Source organism: Phycodurus eques, chromosome 5 (genome assembly GCF_024500275.1).
Source record: "Phycodurus eques isolate BA_2022a chromosome 5, UOR_Pequ_1.1, whole genome shotgun sequence".
Classification (NCBI taxonomy): Eukaryota; Metazoa; Chordata; class Actinopteri; order Syngnathiformes; family Syngnathidae; genus Phycodurus; species Phycodurus eques.
In genome coordinates this window covers 20,624,522-20,650,897 of record NC_084529.1, presented here as the reverse complement: position 1 = coordinate 20,650,897, position 26,376 = coordinate 20,624,522, and the positions used below count along the sequence as shown (strand labels likewise).

Sequence of the window (26,376 nt, the reverse complement as noted above, 5' to 3'; positions counted from 1 at the left end):
AGGTGGCTGTATGTGGCCCGTGAGCCGTACTTTGCCCAACCCTGGCTAAATGTTAATGCCGCTGGTGTTTTTCTTTTCTGCATCTGTTTTTTTTTTTTTTTTTAAAAAGATGCAACCACAGAAGGGTACCAGTGATGGCAAAGCAGAACGGTGATGTCGACCTTGGAACCGAAAATGGAACTTTGCTGCGACATAGGAAAGAGACGGTGTTCAGTTCAGTAGCAAGGCAAATTCCAGCAAAACATAACTCCCTCATGTGTCAGTATCACCCTTTTGTTCCCTCTTCTTTATGTCTCAATCAACCATCTGCAATGGGTGAGTACTTTTACTTCATTTTAGTAGGACAGTTAAAACTATTATATTGCCCCTTAAAAACGCCAGTGCAGTTAACAAAAGTTTTTTATGGTGACAGTAGAGTCACAAACCACTTATTTCACAGGATTTCTTATGGGTAAAACTTAACCAATGTCAGAATCAGAATCCTCTTTATTTGCCAAGTATGTCAAAAACTCACAAGGAATTTGTCTCAGGCTGAACTTAATTTGTGTTTCTCTAAAGCGTTCAATGCACATGTCCAACTGTTCAATGTTTCAGTACTTTTCTTGGGAGATATTAGAATTTCTTTTTAAACGGACCTCTTCCTTATGCTGTTCACATTTTTACATCGCGAGACCAAGACGACATCAAACAGTTGATCAATACCTTGACATTGCGAGGCTTCGAACAGGATGTTCCCAGATGGAAGTGACCACTGAGCTTATAGTGTCATACACAGAGTGTCAACAGCAGGTTGCAACAAGACTGGAAGCGTCACAGAAAGGTATGGAAGTGAACGCCCTTAGAAATGATTTGGTCAATTCATGGATCATAGTAGATAGACCTTTTGTCACTTTTTCCGTTCAGCTACTTTTTAGAGAACAGCAAGTTGTGAAAAAAGTACTGAAACATTGAACATTTGCGTTCATAGGTCTATAGAGAAGATCCTGTAAAGGTTATAGTGTATTTGAGGTTTATCCTGAAATTTCACCCTATAACCCAATATCCCTAACTTTTTGTGAATGTTTCAGTTTGTCGACACACAAAGTCTCAAGAGGGATGGAAGGGGGGGGGGGGGCTGCAGGGGCGTCGCCAGCTACGCCCCCCTGCTCATCAGCTACAGCGGTTTCGGGGATGGAAGTGAGAGGGCGAGAGAGAGAGCGCACAAAGGAGAAGGAAGACACCAAAGGAGGAGGAAGACTGCGTAATCCCCGCACACCGACCTCGGATCCTTCCTTCCTTTACGTAGAGTAAAGAGAAAAAAGGCGAGAGTGAAGGATCAGAAACAAGCAGGACACGCGAGAGAGCAAAGAGGGAGGGAGCCAGTCAGCCAGCAGCAAAACCACCATGGCAGTATCCACAGCGTCTCCACTCCCGATCGTGTCCGAGCAGCGCACACCTCAACCCGGGTCGACCGCGGCACGGAGCCCGCAGGCGCACGGCGAGACGCAGCTGAGTCCAGATGAATGAGCAGCGGGCAAACATGAGGGTCATCTTCATCCAAAACGCCGGTTTCGTCGCAGCTTTCTCGCCTTGTCGATGTGAGTCAGTGATGTTGGCAGCGTTCAGGAGCACAGATGATGCGAGCGAGCCCCAAATGACGCACGGACAGACCTTACTAGTCGATTGAGGAGTAGCCCATGTGATATATATATATATATATATATATATATATATATATTATTAGAGGCACGTTATAGACTATATATCATCTTTAAGTCGAGTGATCGTCTGAATTAATATTATAATACGTTATTATTACACAATTAATATCCCCATTTAAATGAAATAAACGTCTTTTTTTGTAGACTTTTGTATGCTAAGTAGATGGTTAAATAGCGTCGTTAACATGACGGCGTAAACGCTCTCTGTTGGATCCATTTAATTTTTTTTTAAGACGATCTGGAAACGTTTGCTTCCACGTGGACGAATATGACAAGTAGCTTGCGTGTTATTCCTTGTAATTTATTTATTTATTAATATTATTAAGCCTATAAGTATTAGTCTATATTATTTTTTGTTTAGTGCTAGCTAGCCAGTGATTTATAATAACACGCGCGTTAGATTAGTGAGATGGAGACCGCGCACTTGGCGCCCCGCCGGGGGGCGAGCCGCTGCGAGCCCCCCGGCGGAGGCCAAAGCTGCGGAGGCGCGCCCCGTCCTTCATCGCTGCACGCCGGACGCTCACCCGAGGAATCCCCGACTGGCAGCGATGGCGGCCGGAGGAATCCCGGCGTGAAGAAACACCACCACAAGCACAACCTGAAGCACCGCTACGAGTTGCTGGAGACGCTGGGGAGAGGCACGTACGGCAAAGTGAAGAAGGCCATTGAACGCCACTCCGGCAGAGAGGTAACGCGTTACACAAACATACATTGCATTGGTCATACATACTGGAGCCACTGTCACTCACAGGGATGTCAAACCCATCTTTGTCACGGGCCAGATTGTAGTTATGGTTTCCCTCGAAGGGATGACTGTGAACCCATATACATTTATTTAAAAAAAGAAGGTTGGTAACAAAAATGCTAGAAATGTCCCCATGTTATTAAAAATGAGTACAATTTGGTATTTTCATTTTTAGCAAGAAACATTAAGTCAACGCAGATTTACTTTCGCAGTCCACTTAAAATGATGTGTTGGGCCGGATCTGGCTCCCCTTGAGTTTGACACCTGTACTGTACAACATGCATGATCCCTTGTAATGTCCAGTTTTGGGAAGTCATTAAGTAGCCACAATTATTTCGTCACTTACCTAAGTAGATTTGTCAAGTACTGTCTGCACTTCAGTATTTATTTTTCTGCCCCACTTTACCACCACATTTGAAAATATAGCTGCACTTTCTACTATAAGCGTTTGTAGCCCATTTTTGGGAGTGCTCAAGAACCCTTAAAATTTGAGAGATTAAAAAAAAAAACAAAAGTACTGTATGTTCTTTTTAACAAGCTAATAACGTGTATAACCATACAGTCGTTGACTGACAAAAACAAAAAAATACAGCTCTCCACCCTCAGCCTCAATCAGGGTTTGTTCCATCCATAGCCTCCCGCCTTTCCCTGATTGGGCTCTGAGCATGTTATCTGCACAGAGTAATATGCTTGCTGCCTTCCAGTGATATGCAGTCGTGGTGTGGATACCGGGCTTAAACCAGGATATGTGGAACATTTCTTAACTTTTACCACTCAATACCAACACATTAATATCATTGCGTTAACATACCTCATGTTGTTAGGTAGAAGTTAGCTGACATTTTTTTGTAGCTAGGAAAGGTTTCAGGTGATCAGACAAAGAAAGGTCTTGATTGATTCTTAGGATCCTATAAGTTGGGAAAACAGGGACAGCAGTGACATGGAGGTCAGGGAGCATCAATGACTTCGGCAACAAATTGAGAAGCAATATTCCCTATTTATGGTCTTATTTAAGAGAATGGTTTAATTTTGTCTGCTACAAAAAAGATTTGGGGTGAATGTGTGGTCTTGTGCAAGCCTAAAAACCACCAGCTTCAAGAATTTGAAAATTCTCAGTCTAATCTGAAAAAACATCCAAGTGTATTTTTGATGTGTTATCATTAGCTAGTTTAGCATTTTTTTTGTTACTCCGTTCACAACATTAGCGAATCAAGGGGAACACGTTTTGATAGCATATAAGTCGAGCCAATGCTAGTTTGGTCTTAAACAACAATATGTGACATAAAATGTGATTTTTGTCTTTCTCAGTCCGATCACTATGTATGTTAATTAAAAAAAGAAAGATTCGTGTGCTGAAAAGAATTGTCTTTTTGTTGTTGTGCTGACTCATCAAAATGGATATAGTATATAATAAACTGTAAATTATTTTTTATATGGGTGCTGTGGCGACCTCTTATGGGACAACTGGCAAGTCATGAAAACTTTTGCACTGAAGTACGTTTCAGGGTCTTTGCAGTACTTTTTTTTCCCCCTCTGATTAAAGTACAGCAATTGAATCAGCACTTTTACCAAAGTCTTTTTTATATGCATATCTGTACTTCTACCCTAGTACAGTGTGTGAGTGCTTTCACCATCAGCAATGTCTACCATCTGCATTGACGCACCCCCTCGCGGCTGGGGAACCCCCCGGCTTCTACTCCAAAGGCCCCATGGAGCCAACTGCACACACGCCTCAGCCTATACAGGGGCCTCACAACCGGATGCTGGAGTGCCAACCAGGCTACTACCTCTCTGACACCAGTGACCCCACCAGCTAACACCTCATAGACTTATGTTCTTACTGGCTACAATATTAGACACACTTGCAGCAGAGAGCATGAGAGAGCAAGAGATGTCTAAGAAAATATGCTGGTTGACTTCCACTTTGTTCTTAAGGCCTCTTTATACTCCCGCAGTCGCGCGGCCGACAACGCCCGCATTGCATCACGTGCCCGACGAATTGCCCCGCGCGGCCCCTCTGCGTAGCTTGCCGCGCACACGGCAAAAATAGTTGCTGCGCGTCGAACACCACGGAGATCATCTCTCGTGATTGGTCCATTTTAGTCACATGCTGTGATGGCATAATCAGCGTGCCCCTTGGTTCCGCATACCATCTACGCCGCCGCCTTCTCGATCGATCTTGCAGCATAATTAAACGTATCATCTGGTCATCTAGGTCCATTTGTTCTAGCAGACACTGCTCCACGGTTGCCATTGTTGTTGCTATGTCCCTTGTTACTGAAAGGAAAGTAAAACCGGCTCCCGGAAATGGCCCAAAAAATGCAGCGGAAACTCCACCCTGTGGTGTCCTCGCCAATACCAGCAGTAGCGACACCCTCGACTTGGAGGTGAACTGCAGCACACTTTCAAAACTGCGTACACGGGTTGCGCTCGAGTATAAAGGCAAACTATGCGCCGGATAGCCGCAGTGACGTCAGCGCGGTTGCCGTCCGCACGAGTATAAAGAAGCCTTTATGCCAAAACAGGAAAGGTATAAACCCCAGCTGTTTGTTTATGCAAAACACATTGCCCGCCCTTGACGACAGGGTCATCACGTTTGAGATGTACGTCCGACTATTTCCATGTGTGGCAAAATTTGACCCCATGTCCCCAACCTGGCAGGACATGAGGAACTTTCCATGAGCTGAGAATACCAAGGGGAAACTAAATATAGGTCACCAGTGTGTCCCCCTCACCCCACTCCCCGACACCACTGCTACCCCACCAATATTTCATAGCCCCTGGCCTTCTCTCCATGGTACAGTTTGTTTTGTTATTGACGTTGCCACAGCTTCACTGTGACATGTTTTGTTCATTAAATTGAGCAATGTATACTTGTGGTATCTCGACAGATAGTGGGTTAGTAAGCTCATGCTTGGCTTTAAGAGAGTCCCCCCCCAAGTCATGCAAAATCATGTCAGCACTGCAGGGAAATAAGCATACCCAAAATGCAATTTATACTCATTCAAATGTTTTTACTTTCAATATCGCCCATTTTTCAGACTTGTATGACAAAAAGTATCATTTCTGTGTGGATCTTTAGGCTTTTTGAGCTTGTGAATCAAACTTCAAATCCCAAGCTTACTAAAATAGATGTGCAGGAATTTTGGTCACATTAATGTTTATTTTTTTTTTTTTTATATCATAAACATCTGCTATTTGAACTTGGGTGTGCAGACCTGTCATATCCACTGTGCAATGCACCTTGTAATGGTTCATTTAACATATTTGCAAGTTGAGTTAATAATTCATAATGAAAAACTGTTATTCAGATTTTTTTAAAATTTATTTTTTAGATTTTGACACTTTCGAATAATTAAGTATGACCAATCAAATTGACCCAGGAGCATTGTTTGCTGTTCATGAGAAACAACATAACAGGAGACTTAATTGTGCCCAAAATGCTTAAAATGTCACAATTATTTTTCCTTAAACTTGCAGATACCCTGAAGAAACATTTTATTCAATTTTCCCTGTAACAATAACCTTTCTTTAGTCTTTGTGATTGACGGCCATCTCATGTGCCACGTGTCTCGTTAAAATGTACCTGACCTCTGAACCCAACGGCAAGGCTCTTGTAGCCGCACAGCAGATATAGTAGAATCAGTGGTGAAATTGTTACGCAATAGACTGCACACATCCACGTCCTCGCCGCAAAACTCGAGAAAGCAAGTAGATAGAAGGGAAGCCTGTGGAAAGGCTTGCCGACACTCAAGGAAGACTGATGACACGGGAGCACAGTCGGCACGTCAGCAAAAATGCAACTGAGCGATTGTCTGGTTTAATTTCTGCGGCCATAAATTGAGAGTGGGAATCTGAAGCCGCATAAAGCGCACATAAGCACGGGGGATCGCATTGACACACACCCATGTGTTTACGCACGTCTCTGGATTGTGTTTCATGTTTTTATGGAGTGGCGAGACGGGTATGTGTTTGTTAATATCGCGTCTGCTGTCAAGATGAGTAAATTGAAAAGGTTGCGGCAAATGAAAGGAACAGTCACAGCAGGGAACTGGAGTGACAGAGCCGCCGACCTCTGCAAAGGCCGCGATCAAATCTTGAACTGCGCCCTGATTCAGGGGATGCACCCTTTCATAACAACCAGCCAACGTGGTATGAGCATCATATTAACTGAACGGTTTGAAGGTCCCACAAAGTTGAACATATCTGGCGTTCGATGTTTTAGTGAGCCATTAGGAGTGTAGTGTTTCACATGGCTGACTTGCTGGAATGGGATCAATCCCTACTCAATGCCGTCTTCCCAATCACCCTGTGATTGCCTGGCAACCACTGTAGGCTGTAATGTGCCTTTTGCCCTAAGTCAGCTGGAGTAGACTCCAACTCCTGCATGGATCGTTATTCAAATGAATAGAATTTGTGCCGCCTTACTTCAAAATAATTTTGGTCTGAGCAAAGGCATGCAAACAATCTTGTGATACGAAAGTCTGCAAAGAATAGAAGTGAAGAGTCCTGCAAAAAACAGAAAAGATGGATGCATTTCAAAGAGCCTTCAAATTGGGAAGCCCCTGGTGCGATGTGATGATGTCATCAGCCTTCTAGCGGAACCGCTGAAGAATGCAGACCATTTAATTGGGACACAGTCAATAAGTGGTGGGGGATACTGGTCTACTCCAATCCTTAAGGTGGCGGTAATGAATGTTACAAAGTGATGCCAATTCCAAATAGCGCTCAAAGTTAACTCTCTCCCCCCCCCCCCCCCCCCACTCTTTGTGCTGGATCACTGCCCCACCTGTTCCCAATGTAAGTAAACAAGACTGTAACTTGGTGAAAAAATTCCCTGTCCACAATGTTGTCCAGCTCTGCACCAAAATTTTATGAGCTCTGGATTCTTTGCCCGTCACAAACAGAGCATTTGTGAAGAGCGTGTGAACCACTACACTAGCAAGCCATGGCTTGTGGGCTGGAAATCATTTACAGTATGCACCCAACCAAACACAAAAGGCGATCAGCACATAACATGACTAAAAACTGGGGATAAAAAGGAAAGCCTCTCTTCAAAGCACAACAGCATTATATTAATACAATCTTAAGCATCGCGTTACATCAGCCCTCAACAATGGAGAGGAACGGGAAAGGGAAAACGCCGACATTCCTCCGTTCTATGCAGCGCTGTTGATGAGGTATTACTGTCTTTGGCTCGTTTGGGAATACATTTCTCCGCAAGAGTGACGGGCCTCTTCCTCCCCCTCGCTACGAACTGTGACTCAAGCCCAATACAATACATGAGAGACACCGGGGACCTTTCGAAAACACGGCGATGGGCGAGCTCACGATGAATCCTTCATCTGTTTTAATGGTCTGAGAACGAGCAAGACGATGACAGGCTCCAGTGAAGCGAAGCACCGACTTTCACTTCAAACGGATTGTTGCAAACGGGCGGGGGGTCGCCCCCATACCTGGCAGGGGCCATCGTGGGCTGCGGGGCGGCGCCTGATGACTGTGAGTGACAGTAATAGCGTTTCACTTAAGGACAAGCGTAGCTGTGTCAGCCAGCTGGCAAGTGGACGGTCTGCGGTCCTGTTTAATGATCCACATCGGGGTCAGGATGGGAGAACATGAGGAGATACACAACAGATACCTGGCTTGCTCTCAAGGCCATTTTGTGGGCCTGCATGCTCTTTCAATGTGTTACCATTGCGATGCTAAATTAGTATAATTAAAGCTTAAGATGGATTGTTCCCCACTGTAAAGAAATAAAGGGGGGGGGGGATGCTAACTTTGCTCTGCATGCAAACTTTATAGGTCGTTACTTAGGTATTTCCAAAATTAGTGAATTCCTGATTTAATAAAACCAGGAGGATGATTCACCTTCTGCGCCGCTGCATTTCAGAGATAAAACTCTCATAAATCTAATGAGGTAAAAAGAAGAAACACAAACAACTTTGACTAATTGTGAACATAGCGCCTGGACCCCCGGGGCTCCATCTTGTTTATTATAGTATCATTTCTTTCAATTCTATGTAATCAAGGCATGCCCTGGAAGAGAACTATTCCGGTTTGGGGTTATTTTTATTGATGTACAGGGTAATTAGCTTGGCACTGGCCACTGCCTGCGGTTTGGGCCACATGGAATATAAAGCAGGGCTCCTCAGATGACTTGTGCTAAGATAGCAGATGACAAAAGTTTAAACTAACAAATGAACGGACTCCATAGCGGCTTCATCAAAGAAACGGCGGATTCACGCAAGAATGTTTTAGGCTGCAATTACAGTGACATGTGTACGACTGTATATTTTATTGGTTTATTTGGAGTAGCCTCTCATTTAAGGCCTTGCATATAGGCCTGAGGACTGGAACGCGACCCACGGTAGCATTGCCACGACAGCTTTGACCTCCTTGTTGGCAAGATGAGGAAGCATCAATCACTCAGTCCTCCTTTTCCAGATTCCTCCTCCAAAAAAAAAAAATTCCCAGCAGGCCAAGCCCTTTCAAAAAGGAGGCCAAAGCTTTTTTTCTTCTTTCCCAAAATGGAACAACTAAAAATACGTGTGGTGACTTACTGTCCTTTCAAGGACTCTTGACAGGTGAGGAAACATGGCCAGTGCATTTCCATAACTCTCTGACCCCCCCCTCCCTTGCCAAAAATGACAAAGGACCTTCTCACTTCTTTTTCTTTTTCATACTCAGCTGCTCCCAGGTAGACAGTTACAGAACTCCCCCCCTGCTTTTGTGAATCTCCCTCCCCTCTCATCTCACAAGGGTGACACTGACTAATATCTGGTTAAAAATAGGCTCGGGGGCACCTGAAGAGCACAAAGCAAGTCTGCATTATAGGCCCCGGCGTTCCAGCACCTTAAACGCTTAAAAAGAGGCTGACTAAATTACACTCTGCAATTGACGCCGCCTTTCTGACTCATCTTGCGTCTGCGTCACCAGAAGCAGCTGTTGGGGTCAAATGGTCTCGTCACAAAAGGACCATTCGGAGGGGCCTAAATCTGTTAAAAGGTGTGCATCTAATGTTTGTTAATCAGCCGAAGTCGTAACAAAACAGGACAGTAAATGCCTCACAGAAGCCAGTTTAAAGTTCACTGATAAGATAATGCATTGATCACTTTGTTGTCATACAGCAGTGCAGTGTTGTTTTTCCATTTGTATTCTCTGTTGGCATTACATCATTACATTCGTGCAGCAAATGTGAGAGAAAACTGTCTGAGTTACCTTTTATTAGGTGCACAGTGGTTTAATATTTGAACCTTTAACATGGTGAGTATGTATGTATGTATTTGTAAATGCTCTTTTCTATAGCGCTTGTCCTCACAGGGCTGGCTGGTGAGCTGGAGCCTATCCCAGCTGACTGCAAGGCAGGGTACATCCTGGATTAGTCGGCAGCCAATCGCAGGGCACACACAGACAAAAAAAATATTCACACTCACAATTTAGAGTCTTCAATTAACCTAACATTCATGTTTCTCGACTATGGGAGGAAGCTGGGGGAACCCAGGAAAAAACAAAGTGAAATAATGTGTTAACCACTTGTTCACCGTGCTGCCGTGCGTATATTTGTCAAACAGATAAACTGATCATATTTCATCGTATTAATGCTGGTACACTCCAGTCCTTTAGGTGGCGCTACTTTTAAATTAGGTGCAAAATGCTACACTCTCCAAAACCTTTTTTCCCCCCTCCACCATATTTCGATCTGCTGGATCTGGTAGGTCCCTGCCAAATTTGGCAGGAGGCGGGGTACACCCTGAACTGGTTGCCAGCCAATCGCAGGGTACATACGAACAAACAACCATTCTCACTCACATTCACACCTACGGGCAATTTAGAGTTGTCAATGAAGCTACCATGCATGTTTTTGGGATGTGGGAGGAAACCGGAGTGCCCAGAGAAAACCCACGCAGGCACGGGGAGAACGTGCAAACTCCACACAGGCGGGGCCGAGAATTAAGCCCCGGTCCTCAGAACTGTGAGGCAGACGCTCTAACCAGTCGCCCACCGTGCCGCGCCTCGAGTCATTCAGACAGTAACTGTAAAGTAAAAATACCTATTTTTGGGCTGCACCTTTATATGGCTACCAACCTTTAATTGGTTCTTGTGTGGTCTATATGCAGTAGATATGGAAAAGAAATCCTCAATCTGTACCTTAAAAATATTGAATCTTAAAATGTTTTCTCATCATTATTCTATTTGTAGCGTATTGGCTGATAGAGGGTCTTCATTCTTCACAGGTGGCGATCAAGTCTATTCGGAAGGAGAAGATCAAGGACGAGCAGGACATGGTTCACATCCGCCGCGAGATCGAGATCATGTCATCACTCCGCCACCCGCACATCATCTCTATATACGAAGGTGAGCGTCTGATAGCGCACGTGTGCCCGTGACAAATTGGCACGCACGCTTGAGCGCACGTGAATACAAACGACATCTTCCCTCGTAGGATTGTCATGTTATGACATGCAGATATCATAAAAAAAGAAGACCTTGGATGTTATTCCTCTCTGCCTGCGCCTCTAAAAGTTTAGATGCCTTTAGACAGCCTTTGCGTGCACTCGCGCGCGTGTGTGTGTGTGTGTGTGTGTGTGTGCGCGCGTGTGTGTGTGCGCGCGTGTGTGTGTGTGCGCACGCGTGGACGTGTGCACTGCTGAACGTATAAGCGGCTCGGCGTTCCGAGGGATTGCATCTCCCACATCTGAGAGGGCTCATCCCCGGTCTTGATCTACGGGCCAGACATCTGCTGACACTTAGAAGACAACTGCAGCTGGAAACCAGACTGCACTTGTGAAAGTTGGATGTGTGTCCTGTATGCGTGTGTGTGTGTGTCGGCCTATATATGAGTTGTGTGTGTGTCCGCATGTGTAGGATTGACCCAAGTCACCCCGGCCTGCACACTGTCTGATTGCTGTCCACTGGTAATGCGGAGAGAGAGGAAAGACCTTAAGTCTTCCCTGGAGCAATGTCAGCATCTATCTAACCCAGGAAACAACTCTTTAAATATCAAAACCTTCAAGTCAGGTCATGCTAAGTCCACGGGTATTTGTAAAAACACAATTGTTCATTACTTGAATGCAGTGGCGATTTACCAATTGAAATCCGGAAGAAGCACATGATACGACACATCTGTAAAGTGGAAGAACAAAGCTTTTACATGCAAATGCTGATAAGGGCGCTTTTACAGAGTGTAATATTGTAAAATAGGTTACTGAAAGTCTCACCCTGAATGACATTTTCCATAAGGTGCATTTCCAGTTTGCATGTGCATAGTATAATGCGTTTCTAAAAATACTTGGCATGGCCTCAGACTGCATCATGCATTTTTGAATGCCCCTTCTTGCCCCTGAGAGGTGAATTAATGGCAATTATAAAAGGCTGAACAATTCCTATTGAATTCTTTCAACATATTGCTCACAGTCCATCATCCCTCATAATGCAGCCCTGGCCAGGACGCCGGAAGTTTTAAAAGTCACAAGGTGCAGTAACGCAAGGCAGTTTCGCTTGATTTGTGGCTCGTGGCTATTTTTATGCCCATGTCAACACAGCAATGAGATTCTTGACAGCTTCCCTGGTACAATGGCTGGCAGCCGGTTGTGTGCCAGGCGCCAAACTGGTCGAACCACTGTCTTTTTGTTGCGTTTCAAAGTCCCCAGGTTGTTATCTGTAGAGCGCATACAATAAACTCCTATGTTTGTCATGGGAGCGTGCCAGCAGGCAGTCATCTGGAGGGCTGAAGTGGAGCTGCCTTATAAACTCCCCAAGCGCTGTCAATGTTGGGACTCCACCAGGAAGCTGCTACCAACACAGCAGGCACTGTTGTGCCCTTGCTGCATACACGTGAACAAGGCCTCCATATTTTCTGTATCCGGCAACACGCTTTTCAATAACTTCTGCACACTTGTGTGAAGCAAAGTGGAACCAGCTGTGTGAGCGAAGACAGTTTTACCACACCCTTTCCACACTCACATTCTGCATCCATCAGCATGCTGTGTGGCACTTTTAACAGAGGATATGTTGTACCTCGGTGCCACCTCTACCCTTTTAAAACAAGCACTCAAAGCCTGTAGTGTTGTAAATGCGCAAATTACTACACGCGACTAAATTTTTAGTAGCGTAATTGTGGTTGTGGAGACACCGAGAACAAGCTGGCGCCTCGGTCGCTTTCCAAGCAATGGTTGGTTCGTACAAAATATACTACAAAATATTATCAATTAATTGTGCATTTTAATATTACATTTTAAAGGGCACAAATATAATTAATCTCTTAACCATTTAAGATTGAAAGCTTTGTTTAGCAAAAGAAACAAAGGATAAAGTAGTCTCTTCGTTCTACCGCAGCCTGTTAAGGCAACAACGAGATTACTCTGCTCGTAGTTAAATGCTTTATGGCTCCATTGCTTCAAGACATAGCAACTACACAACAATACTGATTCGAAAGTGAGATTGCTCTAATCCTACCCGATTGTCAAAATAAAATAAAATTGGAAATCTTTCCTGTGCCTCGGTTTACAATGGTCTGACATACATTTTGAGGTTGGGAACAGCGGATGGCTTAAGAATTCCTTGTCACATGGCACAAGAAGGCAGTCTCAGTCAATGCCTTAATTACTCTTTTTTTATTCTTATATACAGTATTATATATAAAGAAGTTTTTTCATAACAATTGAGTAATAATAATAATAATTCATTTTGTTTACTGTAATTGTGTATATCACATTTCAGTAGTACATTCCCCAATGAAAAAGTAACAAAAACTGGTTAGGTAAGTACCAAAAACTTGAGTGAATTACACCATACATGCCAAACCATGCCTAAACGGTGGAAATGTGACTAAAAAGAAAGGGTTCAATTGTTAACAAACGTATTACAATCTAAGAAAGTTCAGGTTACACCGCTGCTCTAGGAACTGAACATTGTTGTAAAACGATGATTACCTGTAGAGTGGAAATTCTTAAGCCAAATGCCCCTGAAGTCGTACAATTTTAAAGAAAAATATGTCTGTAAAGTACGAAGGATACACTGTTTTTTTATTTATTCGTTGCGGATACGTTTGTCCAGCTTTTGTGAAACACTTCACTACTAGTTAAGGCAGAGTGTTTGGTTGTTGTACACATTTTACGGTGGTTGGCTTCCTTTTACACTTCAACAATTGGTGTTAATCAGTCAGATGTGAGCGGTGAACAAAGCCCATTTGAGTGACATTTTAGTGCTGTTTGGCAATCCCAAGTTATGTCAGACAGGTAATTAGTCCAGCAGCAGGGGTCAAAGGTAAACAGGAGTTTCAGCTGAGAATGTGCACATCAAGAGCAACCTCACCAGGTCAGGTCACGGTGCATGTCAGGCCAGTCTACGGCTCCGTCCGCCAATCAGATGGCCCGATCTACTCGACAACCCCCCCCCCACCACACACACACACACACATCCCGTCTGTGACTTCCTAAGCGTCCAGACAGTCACAATCAGGGAGCATTACCATCACTCAGCAAATGTGTTTTTGCAAAGGATTATATCTTGAAAAGAACCCCAGGAAAAAGGAAAGGAGGGGGGAGTGTGACAGGCTATGAAGGTGCTCACTCAAGGGTGCGGGAAAGCCGAGCCCCTCACCCCTGGTGACCCCGCTGTGTGGGAAACTCAAGCCCTGGAATATGGAGCAACACGGTCAACCGTGTTATTGCCATCTTGTCGGTTTTCTGCTTTCATCCCCTTAATGAGTGATGTCACCAAGTTGAAATGATAGGCCAGATGGCAAAACCATAACACTGCTTTTTATTGTTTGGTGCAGTAACATTAAATGTGTGCAACACAAACAAGGCATTAGTTTTGCTATGAAAATGGAATGAAGTGTAGACAAAAATACAAAATACTGTAAATACAATGAAATCCTAATATGCAATGCAGATAATGCGATAGAAATTTATAATATAAAAATAAACTACAGAGTATGTACAGAGATTTGATTACGAAAAAACAATATTTTAAATAATTAAATGAAGAGCTTCCTATGAGCAGGTAATAAATGAGTTAAATAATAATATTAAAAATATTTCTTTTGGGGGTGGCTGTGGCTCAGTTGGTAAAGCAGCTCATCCACTAACCAATGGATCAGTGGTTCAAATCCAGACTGCTGTCGAAGTGTCTTTGGGCAAGACACTGAACCCTAAATTGCCTCCAGGTCAGCATTGTAAATGAGAAACTGTTCTTAATTGCCTTATGTGGTTAAACAAAGAAAATTGTATTATTTACATGATATTACATCTTTAAATCACCATTGCTGGAATTAATAAAGACTTATATTTCTCATGGGGAGCTTAGTGGTGAAGTGGCTAGCATCTCTGCCTCACAGTAAAATCTCAAAGTTCAATGAAGACTAAATTGTCCAAAGGTGTGAAGGTGAGGGGTTGTTTGTCTTGCGACCATTCCAGTGTGTACCCCACCTCTCACCTGAAATCAACTCAGATAGGCTCCAGCTCACCAACTGTATAGCGGAAAAGAAAATGGTTGGCTCTATTCCTAGCATCACACAAATGGCAAACAAAAAGTAAAACACACACTGCTCACTGACATGAAGCCTCAAGCTGGTTTGGTGGACATTTGAGGCATATTTCTTTTTCCAGAAAACTTTGGTTGAACTCTGAATTTTGACTTGTATGTAGGCGGCACGGTGGACGACTGGTGAGAGCGTCAGCCTCACAGTTCTGAGGACCGGGGTTCTCAGAACTGTGTGTAGTTTGCATGTTCTCCCCGTGCCTGCGTGGGTTTTCTCCGGGCACTCCGGTTTCCTCCCACATCCCAAAAACATGCATTAATTAGAGACTCTAAATTACCCGTAGGTGTGACTGTGAGTGCAAATGGTTGTTGTTTGTATGTGCCCTGCGATTGGCTGGCAACCAGTTCAGGGTGTACCTCGCCTCCTGCCCGATGATAGCTGGGATAGGCTCCAGCACGCCCGCAACCCTAGTGAGGAGAAGCGGCTCAGAAAATGGATGGATGGATGGATGGACTTGTGTGTAATAACCGCAGCTGTCAGGCACACCAGTAGCTGGAAAATGGCTCTTAATATGATCTTGTAAAAGGTGTGGGAACCTTGTCTTGAGAAAGACATGGGAAATTAAAAGTGCAAAAGGAGGATGAACTAATAGCAGACTGTTAAGAATATTGTTAAATTTTAAAACGAATAAGGAGAAACGGAGGCCGGTGCTCCGTGACTAACTTAGTATCACCTACGTTGTGTTGTTGCACTACATTATTGTCCAATCCTTCATACAACGCTATCAGAATAATGGCTCCGTGTGCGTGCTGGAGAATGTGGGAGTGAGATGAGAAATGTGGTGACATGATGTTGATGTGTGATGTGTCAAGGGCATCGCTTGACACAGCGGCAGAACGTCTGTTTGAGAGCTCCTTTGGCGGGTTTGTTTTCGTTGACCCGGCGTCCCAGAGGAGCCCTCTTGATTGAGTTAACAGTCCCTCCCTGCTCTGTTGGATCAGACGCGTGAGGTGGGGTTTAGGTGGTGCACTGGGAGAAGTGTGGTATTCCCATCTAAAAGTAGTATTTGTCTTTTTGACGTCCACAATGTAGTCCTCTCGTCTCATCTGTTCCTAATATTCATGAGGACGCGCTATGACCGAGTGTTTATCTGATCGCCCCTCAGTGTTCGAGAACAAAGACAAGATCGTGATCGTCATGGAGTACGCCAGCAAGGGCGAGCTATACGACTACATCAGCGAACGGCGGCGCCTGAGCGAGCGAGAGACGAGACACTTCTTTAGGCAGATAGTCTCCGCTGTGCACCATTGCCATAAGGTAAGGAAACTCTTAAAGAAACCCACACAGAGTCTCATTTTCTTTACTCTTTGCCCGCGTGTATCCGGACGTGGTTTTCAGGCTCCAGTATGTGTAACATCCACCATGCACCTCCACTTTGTGCTGTGCTACAGACAGTTAATCTGCAAGCCTTTACACTGTATGCTTTTCTTGGCATGGTGCTACAAGAGAGTCATCTGTTTCTGAGTGAAGATGGAACACAGGCCAGTTTAATTCAGGCTTATACGCTCTGATTACAGCGCACCAGAGAGGGCCCCTTCGTTAGTTCTGTCCTCATCTGACACACTGGCGGTGGGTGTCCCAGGACACCCCACTAAAGACGGCCGAGATCTCCCTCGAGGTTTTGGCTCCAGCGACACACATGTCAAACCCTTTTTCCGCACCTCAGTAATTCCCATCAGATTCGCGGGGCTCGATTGGATGGGCTTCCCCCTTGTCATGCCTCTCCTCAGCTGGAGATAAGGATGATGTCATAGCCCCCAGATAGGAGAGTCCCTCACAAAGAATGATCACTCATCCTTACCAACTAATCTCAAACTGGGTGGGACAGCATGAGTCACTGCCACAACAAGCAAGCAAACATTTCATTTTGGGATCAGCTAATCGGGCAATGTCATGTAGAACACAGCCCCCTGGGAGAGTGACCTAAACCCCCCAGTGTTCTCAACATTGATTTAAAAAAAATATATATATATATCTCAATATACTGTATAGTGAAAACATCATTCAGACAGGCGGAAATTACAGGCTGATGGAAGCCACAGCAGATGTCAACATGAAGACACCAGACAACGATAGAGTAGGTTTCACTTTTAGGCTAAACCATTACTAGGTTTATAGGAAAAGAATAAAAACTTTGTGCAAAACTGCAAGTGAATGCTGAGAGATGCTGAGCTGGTATGCCAAAGAAAACAATGAATTGAGGGTTACAGTGGTACCTTGACTTACGAGTGCACCAACTTCCGAGTCTCACTCACAATTTAAGATATGAGTGCATTGAGCTACGAGCTCAGTCACGGAACTAATAGAATTCGTAAGTCAAGGTACCATTGTATAGAGTCAGACATCACAGCATATTATAGCGCTCCTCAAATGCCATGTGTACTGAACCATAGTGGTTGTGAGTGGCATACAGTAAAGATGACAGATCAGAGTTGCTCTGATGCGACGCATACTACTCTCTACTGACTTTTGATGCTTTTCCATTGGCAAAACCAGGTACAATATGTAGTCAGTAGATTATGTAAACTATTGCCAGTCCAATTTTGTTGTTGATCCCTGTCTCCCGCGGTTGCAGTTTTCTTGTCTCCTCTCATTCCCGAGAAGTAAATACAATAGTCACCCGTTCCCCTCCACTGTTGTTTGTCAGCATCTTGTTCCGACTGATGCGATCAATGTGGCGTGGTTTTTGCAGCTTCCCATATTACCGTTTTGAAGTGGAAAAGCGATTGAGCAGTGGAAAAGTACAATTAGGTGACGTTATGGCGTCATTGCCTCGTCATTGCTGTTCTTTCCGTCAGCTCGGCTTTGACCTTTTTGCAGAAAAAGACAGACGTCAGAAGAATTGGAATTAGTGTAAAGACTTGTCTTGGTTAATGATTGATTTGTGTGTCGTCTTTCAGAATGGAGTGGTGCACAGGGATCTGAAACTGGAAAATGTGCTACTTGATGAAAACTGTAATATTAAGGTAACTTTTTTTTAAAAGAAATCTCTCCAACCGTTTCATGTGCAATGGATTAATGCCAGCATTCTCTCTTGCTCGTATTCAGATTGCTGACTTCGGCCTGTCCAACCTCTACCACAAAGACAAGCTGCTGCAAACTTTTTGCGGTAGCCCGCTCTACGCTTCACCAGAAATCGTCAACGGGAGGCCATACCGCGGGCCGGAGGTGAGCGCCAATGACGCAAAGGCTATAAAGTGTGTTTTTGCAAGTTTCCATTTGATAAAGCCATCATCATTGTTAGCTGTCAGTGGCAGATCTCACATCATTGTTAACACCTTTGTAATCATCACCATCACTCTCGCCTGTGCACAAAGAGGAGTGTAGGCCTTATTTGCAGTACTTTGATGGGATTAGCACCGGTCTAAAGTCAAAAGGAGGTCTCTCTTGCAACTCCACAGTGGTCCGGGCCAAATACTATCTGCTTCCTTCCCCCGCACTTTCAACTTCCCTCCTTAAAATATCCTTTGATGTGAGAAAGTGGAAGATAGATGCTGCTCACCTACCTTCGCATTACTGTAATTGGATCGGAATGAGCAGCATAGCCTCAAATAGTACTCATGGTCACATGGTGAAAATGTCTCCGAAGAGTACTGAAAAACTGTACTGTAAGGCATTACTCATAAAACTTCAGTCTCATACATCTTTTCTTTGTCCATGTTTTTGGACAAAGAGCATCTATTTGCATAAACTCAGGGGGATTCCATTCACTCAGTCAGCATTTATTGTACCTCTCGTGACTTGGGTTTCTATTTAAGTCTTGTCCTACACTACTGACTCTACCATCACTGGTTGGCCTTTCAGTCAATGTTGATGCATCGTTAGACAGTTTTTTCTTGTTTTTAGTTTATTTAGGGCCAGACAGTGATTCCTTTTTTTTTTTTTTAATTAATGATCGCCTCCTAGCACAATGTAAATAACCAGAGTGACTCGGTATAAGACACAATGTTAAGAAAGTTGCAGTAATACAATGTCATATTGTGAAGCGACAGCCCACGCAAACATGCCAAATTATGAATGAATACGGTGCAATGTAAATAGGGGAAAGGAAGGAGGGGTACTCACGCTTGAGACTTATAAAATCTTAAAACGCATACATTTGCTGAATCTCAAATGATCTGAGGAAGGTATAATCCTGGCCAAATCTGGTATGGTAGAACCTTCCCGGGTAGAGTGCACCCTGAGGCAATTTGTACTGCATTTGAGCACTCTTGACACCATCCAGTAAATTTGTTTCGCTCTGTCCTGTGCTCAGGCACAGTCCACTTTCCTATCCTGTCATACATTTAACACAATCATTTTTCCCGCCACTTAAAAGAAATATCATAAGTGATTTGGCATAAGCTATAGTGAAGTTACAGTAATTCAGTGTAAGAAGGAAAAAGGAGGGAGCGGTAAGGCTGAAGTAGGTATGGTAGAAGCACTGGAGACACCTAAAATCTTAAGACTAAATAAAGATAGACATAAGATAAGACTAAAGGTAAAGGTGCTGAAGCACGAACGAGAGCCAGGAAGGGGTAATCTTGTGGAAGGCTGGTAAGGTAGCAGTGGCCCAGGTTGAGTGCGCCCTGAGGCTATTCGTATCGCACTTGAGCTTGCTGAACAGTGTGGGCGCTCTGTGCTGCACTCAAGCTCGGTACTTCCTTGGCACTGATTCAGTCGGGTCGGCCTGGGCTCACGTATGGCGTCCCCAACTGGACGTGCCGTTCTTTTACTTTTAATTTGCTGAAGAGAGTACAGTTTGAGTGAGCGCCAAAGGGAGACAAAGACGATTCGATTGTTCCTCCCACCACAAAGAATTTGTGCAACAGAGTGGCCACGCTGAAGCAAGCACAGTATGAACTAAATTACTTTGTTACATAAAACAAAGTCACGCAAACCCAACAATTCCACTTAAGTGTAATTCACTATAATTTCCTTGAGAGTGCTAAAAAAAAAAAAAAAAAAAAACATTGCCATCCGATCTCAATTGAAAATTACATGTCAACGGTTGGGCTGAGGTCACAAATTACAGCAAACGCACTGTAAAAAAATAGTACACAACAATGGATCATGCCCTCATTTGCCCTCACCGATGGACCAAAAGCAAAAAGAGCGCAGTGCATTCTTGGTATGGGTCCAGAGCCTTGGAGGAAGTTCCTTAACTGGCCTTATCTAATTTCCTCTTTCTAGACCTTGTGTCAGGGCTTCAGAGAAGAGCATTCCTCCAATCTCTCATCCTGCCGACCTCCCCCCACCCCCCCGGCCCACTCAACATGAACCAGACGCAACACTGGCATACAAGCAGACAAATTGCTCATCAGTGAATGGCAGCCAGTCACCAGCAGCATCTCTGCTGGTCTCATCCACCCCCTGGCCTTGCGCTCCCACGTCGTTCCCCTGCACCTCGTCATGCCCTAGACACTGGGTCTTGTGTAACTGCGCACTCAGAAAGCCACATTGCATTAGGTTGGTGGTCACAAAGTACTTGCTTCTGCTTGACAGAGCAAGAGGGAGAGGAAAGCATTTATCTGGATGGAAACGAGACATTTCCCACCGCTTGTCATTAAGACTGCAAAAGATGTGCCGGTCAGGCATCGTAGCGTCACGGGCCTCTCCCAGCCAACAAGCGAGCGCGGAAAAGCCATTCGAGCACTTATTAATGTCAACGTAATCTCCTAGGCATAATTCAAGGGTCCATTCTGATGCTAGGCTGAGCTGAGTTCTTTCCACAACATTTATTTTAATGCCATGAGTCATTAATCATGTAAAGACTGCTAAGTCACAGTTGCATAACATAACATTCCTTAACCTAGCTACATGCATAGGTACAGTGAGAGTGAACCCCCAGTTATTAGTTGTTCTCAAATTCAGTTGGGTTTTTTTTCTGCGGCATTTATTAACATTTTAGCGTTGGTGCGTCAATTACTTGTGGTTTTTCGCTGTTTGTGGCTGGCCTCGGTCCCTATCCCCTGCGAATAGTGGGGGTTTCCTGGACCAGTATATGCATCCAATGGGATCAACTTGTCTGGTGTTTATTCAGGTGGACAGCTGGGCACTGGGGGTGCTGTTGTACACACTGGTGTACGGAACAATGCCATTTGACGGAGGCGACCACAAGAACCTCATTCGCCAGATTAGCAACGGTGATTACAAAGAGCCCACACAATCCTCAGGTACTACAGAATCCACATTATTTCCACACTTTAGACACAAGAATTGAGAATGAATCTCATGATTGTTTGGTAAAGCATGGCCCTACTACATGGACTCGTTATGTTATCTTACCTTGTTGCTGGGGCTTAGTTCTGGATGCTGAATTATTATACACCGCAGTCTCAAGTTAGGCTCTGCACTCCATTTTCTTATCATCATCAGTCTCCTCTCCTCCTAAAATTCAAAATTACAAACATGAACTTTCACCCTAATGTTGGCTTACCTTCTTGCCATGCCGTAGCTCTGGACACTGTGGTCTTTTATTCCACAGTTTCCAATTTGCTGCTGTACTCTATTTTCTTGGATAAAATTAGTCGCCATACCCAAGAGGTAAACACAGGAGACTTTAGTTCAGCTCCAATGCTTTTGTTTGCCAGCATCTCTCATTATCCTGACTTATCTGTTCAATGCAGTGTGTTTTTTAGCGGTTTCTTGCGGTACTTTTTTATAATGTAAAATTGACCGGTCTTTTCATTCTGCAGTACAGTACAGTTGTTATGCTAAAGGGACAATTTTCTGTCATCCAATCAACAGATTACTGCAATCAGTACCCCAACTTTAGGGTGACAAATGTGGTACAGATTGGTTATTTTAGTAGCTTTTGCAACTTGAAAAAAAGTTTGGGGCCAACTCCACTCTTGCTCCAATTTTCACTTTCATTACCAGGCATCCATTTACTTTTGCCCAAGTTGTGTATGGACTGGTATCATGACTTTATGTGATATCATTCTGTATCCGCCTTACCCTAACCAAAGATGTATTTTTAATAGAAAGATACTTACTGATATCTTTCAAATATAAATACATTTTTGTGTTAAATTTTTGTTTAGATGCGCGGGGTTTGATCCGCTGGATGCTAATGGTGAACCCAGAGCGCCGAGCCACCGTGGAGGATATCGCCAATCACTGGTGGGTGAACTGGGGCTGGAAGAACAGCGTGTGCGACTGCGACGCCCAGCAGGACCGCGGCGGCTCGCCCATGCTGGCCCGCTTCATCGACTGGCAGAACCGCACTGAGCCACGCGGTCCTGCCTCCAAGCCAACCGCCTTGCCCCAACTACTGCGCCAGAGGCCCAAAAAATATAAGAAGGAAAATGTGGAGGAGGGCGGCCAGAAACACGGTGGCGGCGAAGACAAACCGGGACTGAAGAGACCCAAGGGCATCCTAAAGACCAGAGTGGCAGGGGAGCAGCAGTCAGCCGCTGCGGAGGAGGGCCAGACGGCCGGGCCTGAGCAGGCAGAAGGCGGTGGCGAGGCCTCGAGTCCAGATCGAGAAGAAGAAGACACGCCTTTCGGGGGAGGCTCGCCGGCAAAGATGGTGCCCACCCTACCCAAAAAAGGCATCTTGAAGAACAACCAACAACGGGAATCAGGGTACTACTCCTCCCCCGAGCGCAGTGAGTCTTCCGAGCTCCTGGGTGGAGCCAGCATGACTCTGCTCTCCACCTCACCACCCAAGAGAGCCATGGGAAGAAAGGGCATCTTGAAACGCAACGGAAAGTACTCCACCTACAGCGGGCCACCCTCGGCAGCGGCCTTGGCGGCCGGGGGAGCCCTCGGCGAGTCCCCTTCCGCCGCCGACTCGGGCCTAACGCGCAGTCAGAGTCGGCCGTCCAGCATCGTCGGGGAGGACGGCTCCAACAAGGCCGCCGAGTGGCACCCCTCCACGCCGCACTTGCGCTCCAACATTAGAGCGTGCGTGTCGGCCGAGAACCTGCTGCACCTGGCCAACTTCACGGGCTTCCAGCCGGCGTCCGCAGCGCTCCAGGGCCCCAAATTCGGCCGCAGCCCCAGAAGTAAAGGCTCCCCGCAGGACAATGGCAGCTTCTCGTTGCTGGGGGACCTGGAGGACATGACTCAGGTGTACCAGCAAGCCCTGGACATCAGCAGCAACCTCACCTAACACATGGGACAGGAAGCACAACTCTGTGTGTGTGTGTGTGTGTGTGTGTGTGTGAGTGTGTGTGAGTGTGAGCGTGAGTGTGAGCGTGCGTGTGTGTGTGTGTGTGTGTGTGTGTGTGTGTATTTATGAGGCATTAACGACCAGTGTGTTTCTGGGATATGTATTCGATGAGGTTTTCCAAACAGGGCTGAAATCTTGATGGAATTGTTAGGCTAACACACAGACGCACACACACTGAAAGTGTACTACGGAAGCGTATTACTGCCACACGCACACACAAAAAAGGCTCAGTATCATGTAATTACGTGAAAAATATCATGTTAAGTTTGTGTGAAGAGTTTATTACAAGAATATCTTTCCAGGTTACAACGTGAACTTATCATGGTATTTAAAGGTATGATATGAGCCACTGAGATCGAGACTAATTCCATTTTGTTTTGCAGCAGGGAAGTGATTTAAAGTTTTATTCCTGCTGTCCAATGGCTGCCACTAAAAGATTGTTGCAATGTGATCCAAGTCCAAAACATCTGTCAAATCTATCTATATTTCATGAGAGATGATGATTCACATTCACTTATACTAACATGCAGATGCACTGGCACCCAAGCTAACAATAGTGCTGAGTGCAATAATGGGCTGCCTCCTAAATGTTAAAATTGGAACTAAACCTTGATGTGGACCATTATCCTTCTGAAAGATAAGCCTCTTCTCTATTCATGTCTGCACTTAACTTAAAAATGACAAAAATTGTGTTAGCCCACTCAAGTTCTCAGTGCCTCAGAATCTAGCCTTCCATGCAACCTCCTGTTGATCAATGAGGAACAACGCTACCTCAAGAGGGTCTGATCCATTCTTTCTTCGATACAACTCCACGCATTTCAAAATCTTCTTAAGAGTATGCATACTGATAACATAATAATAACAGTGGAATTTAAATTGAATCATGTAAACGAGACATTCTTGCTGTACACCTCTATCATTTAACGTTCCCCATTAATAGTTTTTTTATAACTTGAAAATATATCTTGAAACAACGTGGCAAGTTCACGTGAGAATGTGAAAAAGATATTTTAGAACAAAAACTTAATAGTGAAACTGAGCCTTTTTTTGTTTGTGAGGCAGCAATACGCTCCTGAAAATCCGTCAGGGCTTTTGTGAACAGAATCGCACACACAATGCCACCCAAGTGTTTCTCAGCCCCCGCACCCATGCCCTGCCCACATTGCCACCTCGCTGCGTTTCCACCTTTACACACTTGACATGTAGCGCAGAATTCCCCCCCCCCACCCGCCCCACCCCCCCCCCCCCCCACACACACACACAAATCTGGTCGTCCGTTTACAAAAGCACCTTAAAAAACTCACACGAAGCACACAAGCTTTTGTGATCTTGACTTTTTTTTTTTTTTTTCTTTTATGTTTTTGGAAGACATGATTTAAAAAAAACAAAAAACTAAACAAAAAGAAACAAACCAGGGTCTTATTCCAAAAAGTTGCTGATTTATTTATTAATATTTGCATCGCTTTTTTGTTGTTGTGCAAAACTTGACGGGTGTTTGCTGTTACTGGAGTCCACACTCTTTATGTGCAGATCTGACGTATTGAATTATTATTATTAATGATAAAACCGACACTATATAACCGTCCGTCTGTGCATTGTATATTCATAAGAGGCTGTGTGTACTTTGGGTGGGAATCGCCAAGTCAGTCGTGACGTCACAATACGGCGATAGCGCGATTTTGGATACATTGGAATAAAAGCAGGTGCGATACATCCCAGTAATGATGGAACTGAGAATGGGAAAACGAATGTCATTCACATCATAGCAATAATGGATCCAGCTGTATCTATATTGTATCCTGCCCCTATTGTGTACGACAGTTGGTGAATATGTAGGACGTGCCTTTTTATGCATAACATAAAAAATTGTATATTTCTTACGTTGGTATGGAGCGACTCAACTGTGCTCTTTTGCCTCGGTTTGGATTGGTTTGTGTGGCTGCCCCCTAGAGGCCTGGAAATGCACCCACTATCACAATGCATTTCTGATGTTTTGCCATATTTCTTTGTTTATTTAAAGTCATGATTAACGTGAGTCTGTTTTATTTTTTCCAAAGACTTTGTAATTGTCAGCCTGGTAATGAGTCTACCAAAAGCGCCATCAGTACGACTAAACCAGGGGTACGTAACCTATGACCACGGTAGTGTTTTAACTGGTCTGCCTTGCCATTTCAAAAACAAATAAAACCTCAGAGGAATAATAAAGACTATTTAGTTGATTATCAGATCATAATTAGGCCACTGAGAACTGGAGTGGGCCAACTCCATTTGGTGCAATAGTGGTCCAGGTCCAAACATTCGTTTTATCTGTCGATATTCCATGAAAGTTGATAAATAACATTCGCTTAGACTAACAAGCAGGTGCACTGGCACTCAAGCTTCTAAAATAAATGCGTTAAACGACTGCCCCATATGCCAAAATTGGAACTAAAGAATGATTTAAAACTGTATTGATCTGAAATATATGACTACTTTTGTCTTATAATTTCTGCAATTGACTTGACCGATGATGAAAATAGAGTTAGCCCACTTTTGTACTCGGTGGCTTAACCCTCACCCCCGACCCACTGAGCTAAACTAAGCTACCAGGTGGTTTGTTTAAACATGCTGCTGACTAAGCCAAACGTTAGCCCTCGCTGGGCACAGGTGGGGGTGCGGCCCTCCGGCTGTGTACACTGGTCTGCTATGTCGAGCGAGCACAATTAGCCAGCTATTGTTTGAGAGGAAGTTGATATGAGGGAATAGAGGAAAGTGAAGAGAGAGCAAAGGGAATTTTCTGGGATTTTTTTTTTTCCTGTGGAAGGACTTGTGAGGTCGTTGTAATAGATTAGCGAAAGCGAGTGAGAAAGTACACGGAATGTTCTCCAACCAAAGATGTGAGCAAGCTTTGACATAATTCACGGGAGCGAGGGAGTAACGAGGACCCCCCCCCCCGGGAATCCCCAGCCGCCGCCGGCGTATGAAATCATCCCGGCATTGGCGTTACCTCACATTTTGTTGTATTCCTCCCACCACACCCTCACCTAGAGGCTGTTGATACAGCTTTAAAACTGCAAATGGGAGACTTTTGATTGACACCATCCCTAAAAAAGTTTCGGAATGATGTGACTGGAAAAGCACGTGGTGACGGCGAGGAAATCAATCCCGCATTGAATGAATGTTGTGGTGTGAAAGAAGGCTCCTGGGGTACTGGTCCCAAAAAAAAAAAGACACAGTGCGAATTGTATTG

The 26,376-nt window shown here is 44.5% G+C and overlaps 1 protein-coding gene across 1 annotated transcript; it reads left to right on the top strand.

The window, feature by feature from the left end:
* The first annotated feature begins 1,171 nt into the window (after positions 1–1,171).
* On the top strand, positions 1,172–26,376 carry nuak1b (NUAK family, SNF1-like kinase, 1b). The gene is made up of 7 exons (XM_061678006.1): positions 1,172–2,388; positions 10,680–10,800; positions 16,095–16,246; positions 17,890–17,955; positions 18,038–18,157; positions 21,012–21,144; positions 22,015–26,376. Exons 1-7 carry the CDS (start codon positions 2,110–2,112, stop codon positions 23,085–23,087), a joined length of 1,944 nt encoding a protein of 647 aa, XP_061533990.1. The 5' UTR covers positions 1,172–2,109; the 3' UTR covers positions 23,088–26,376.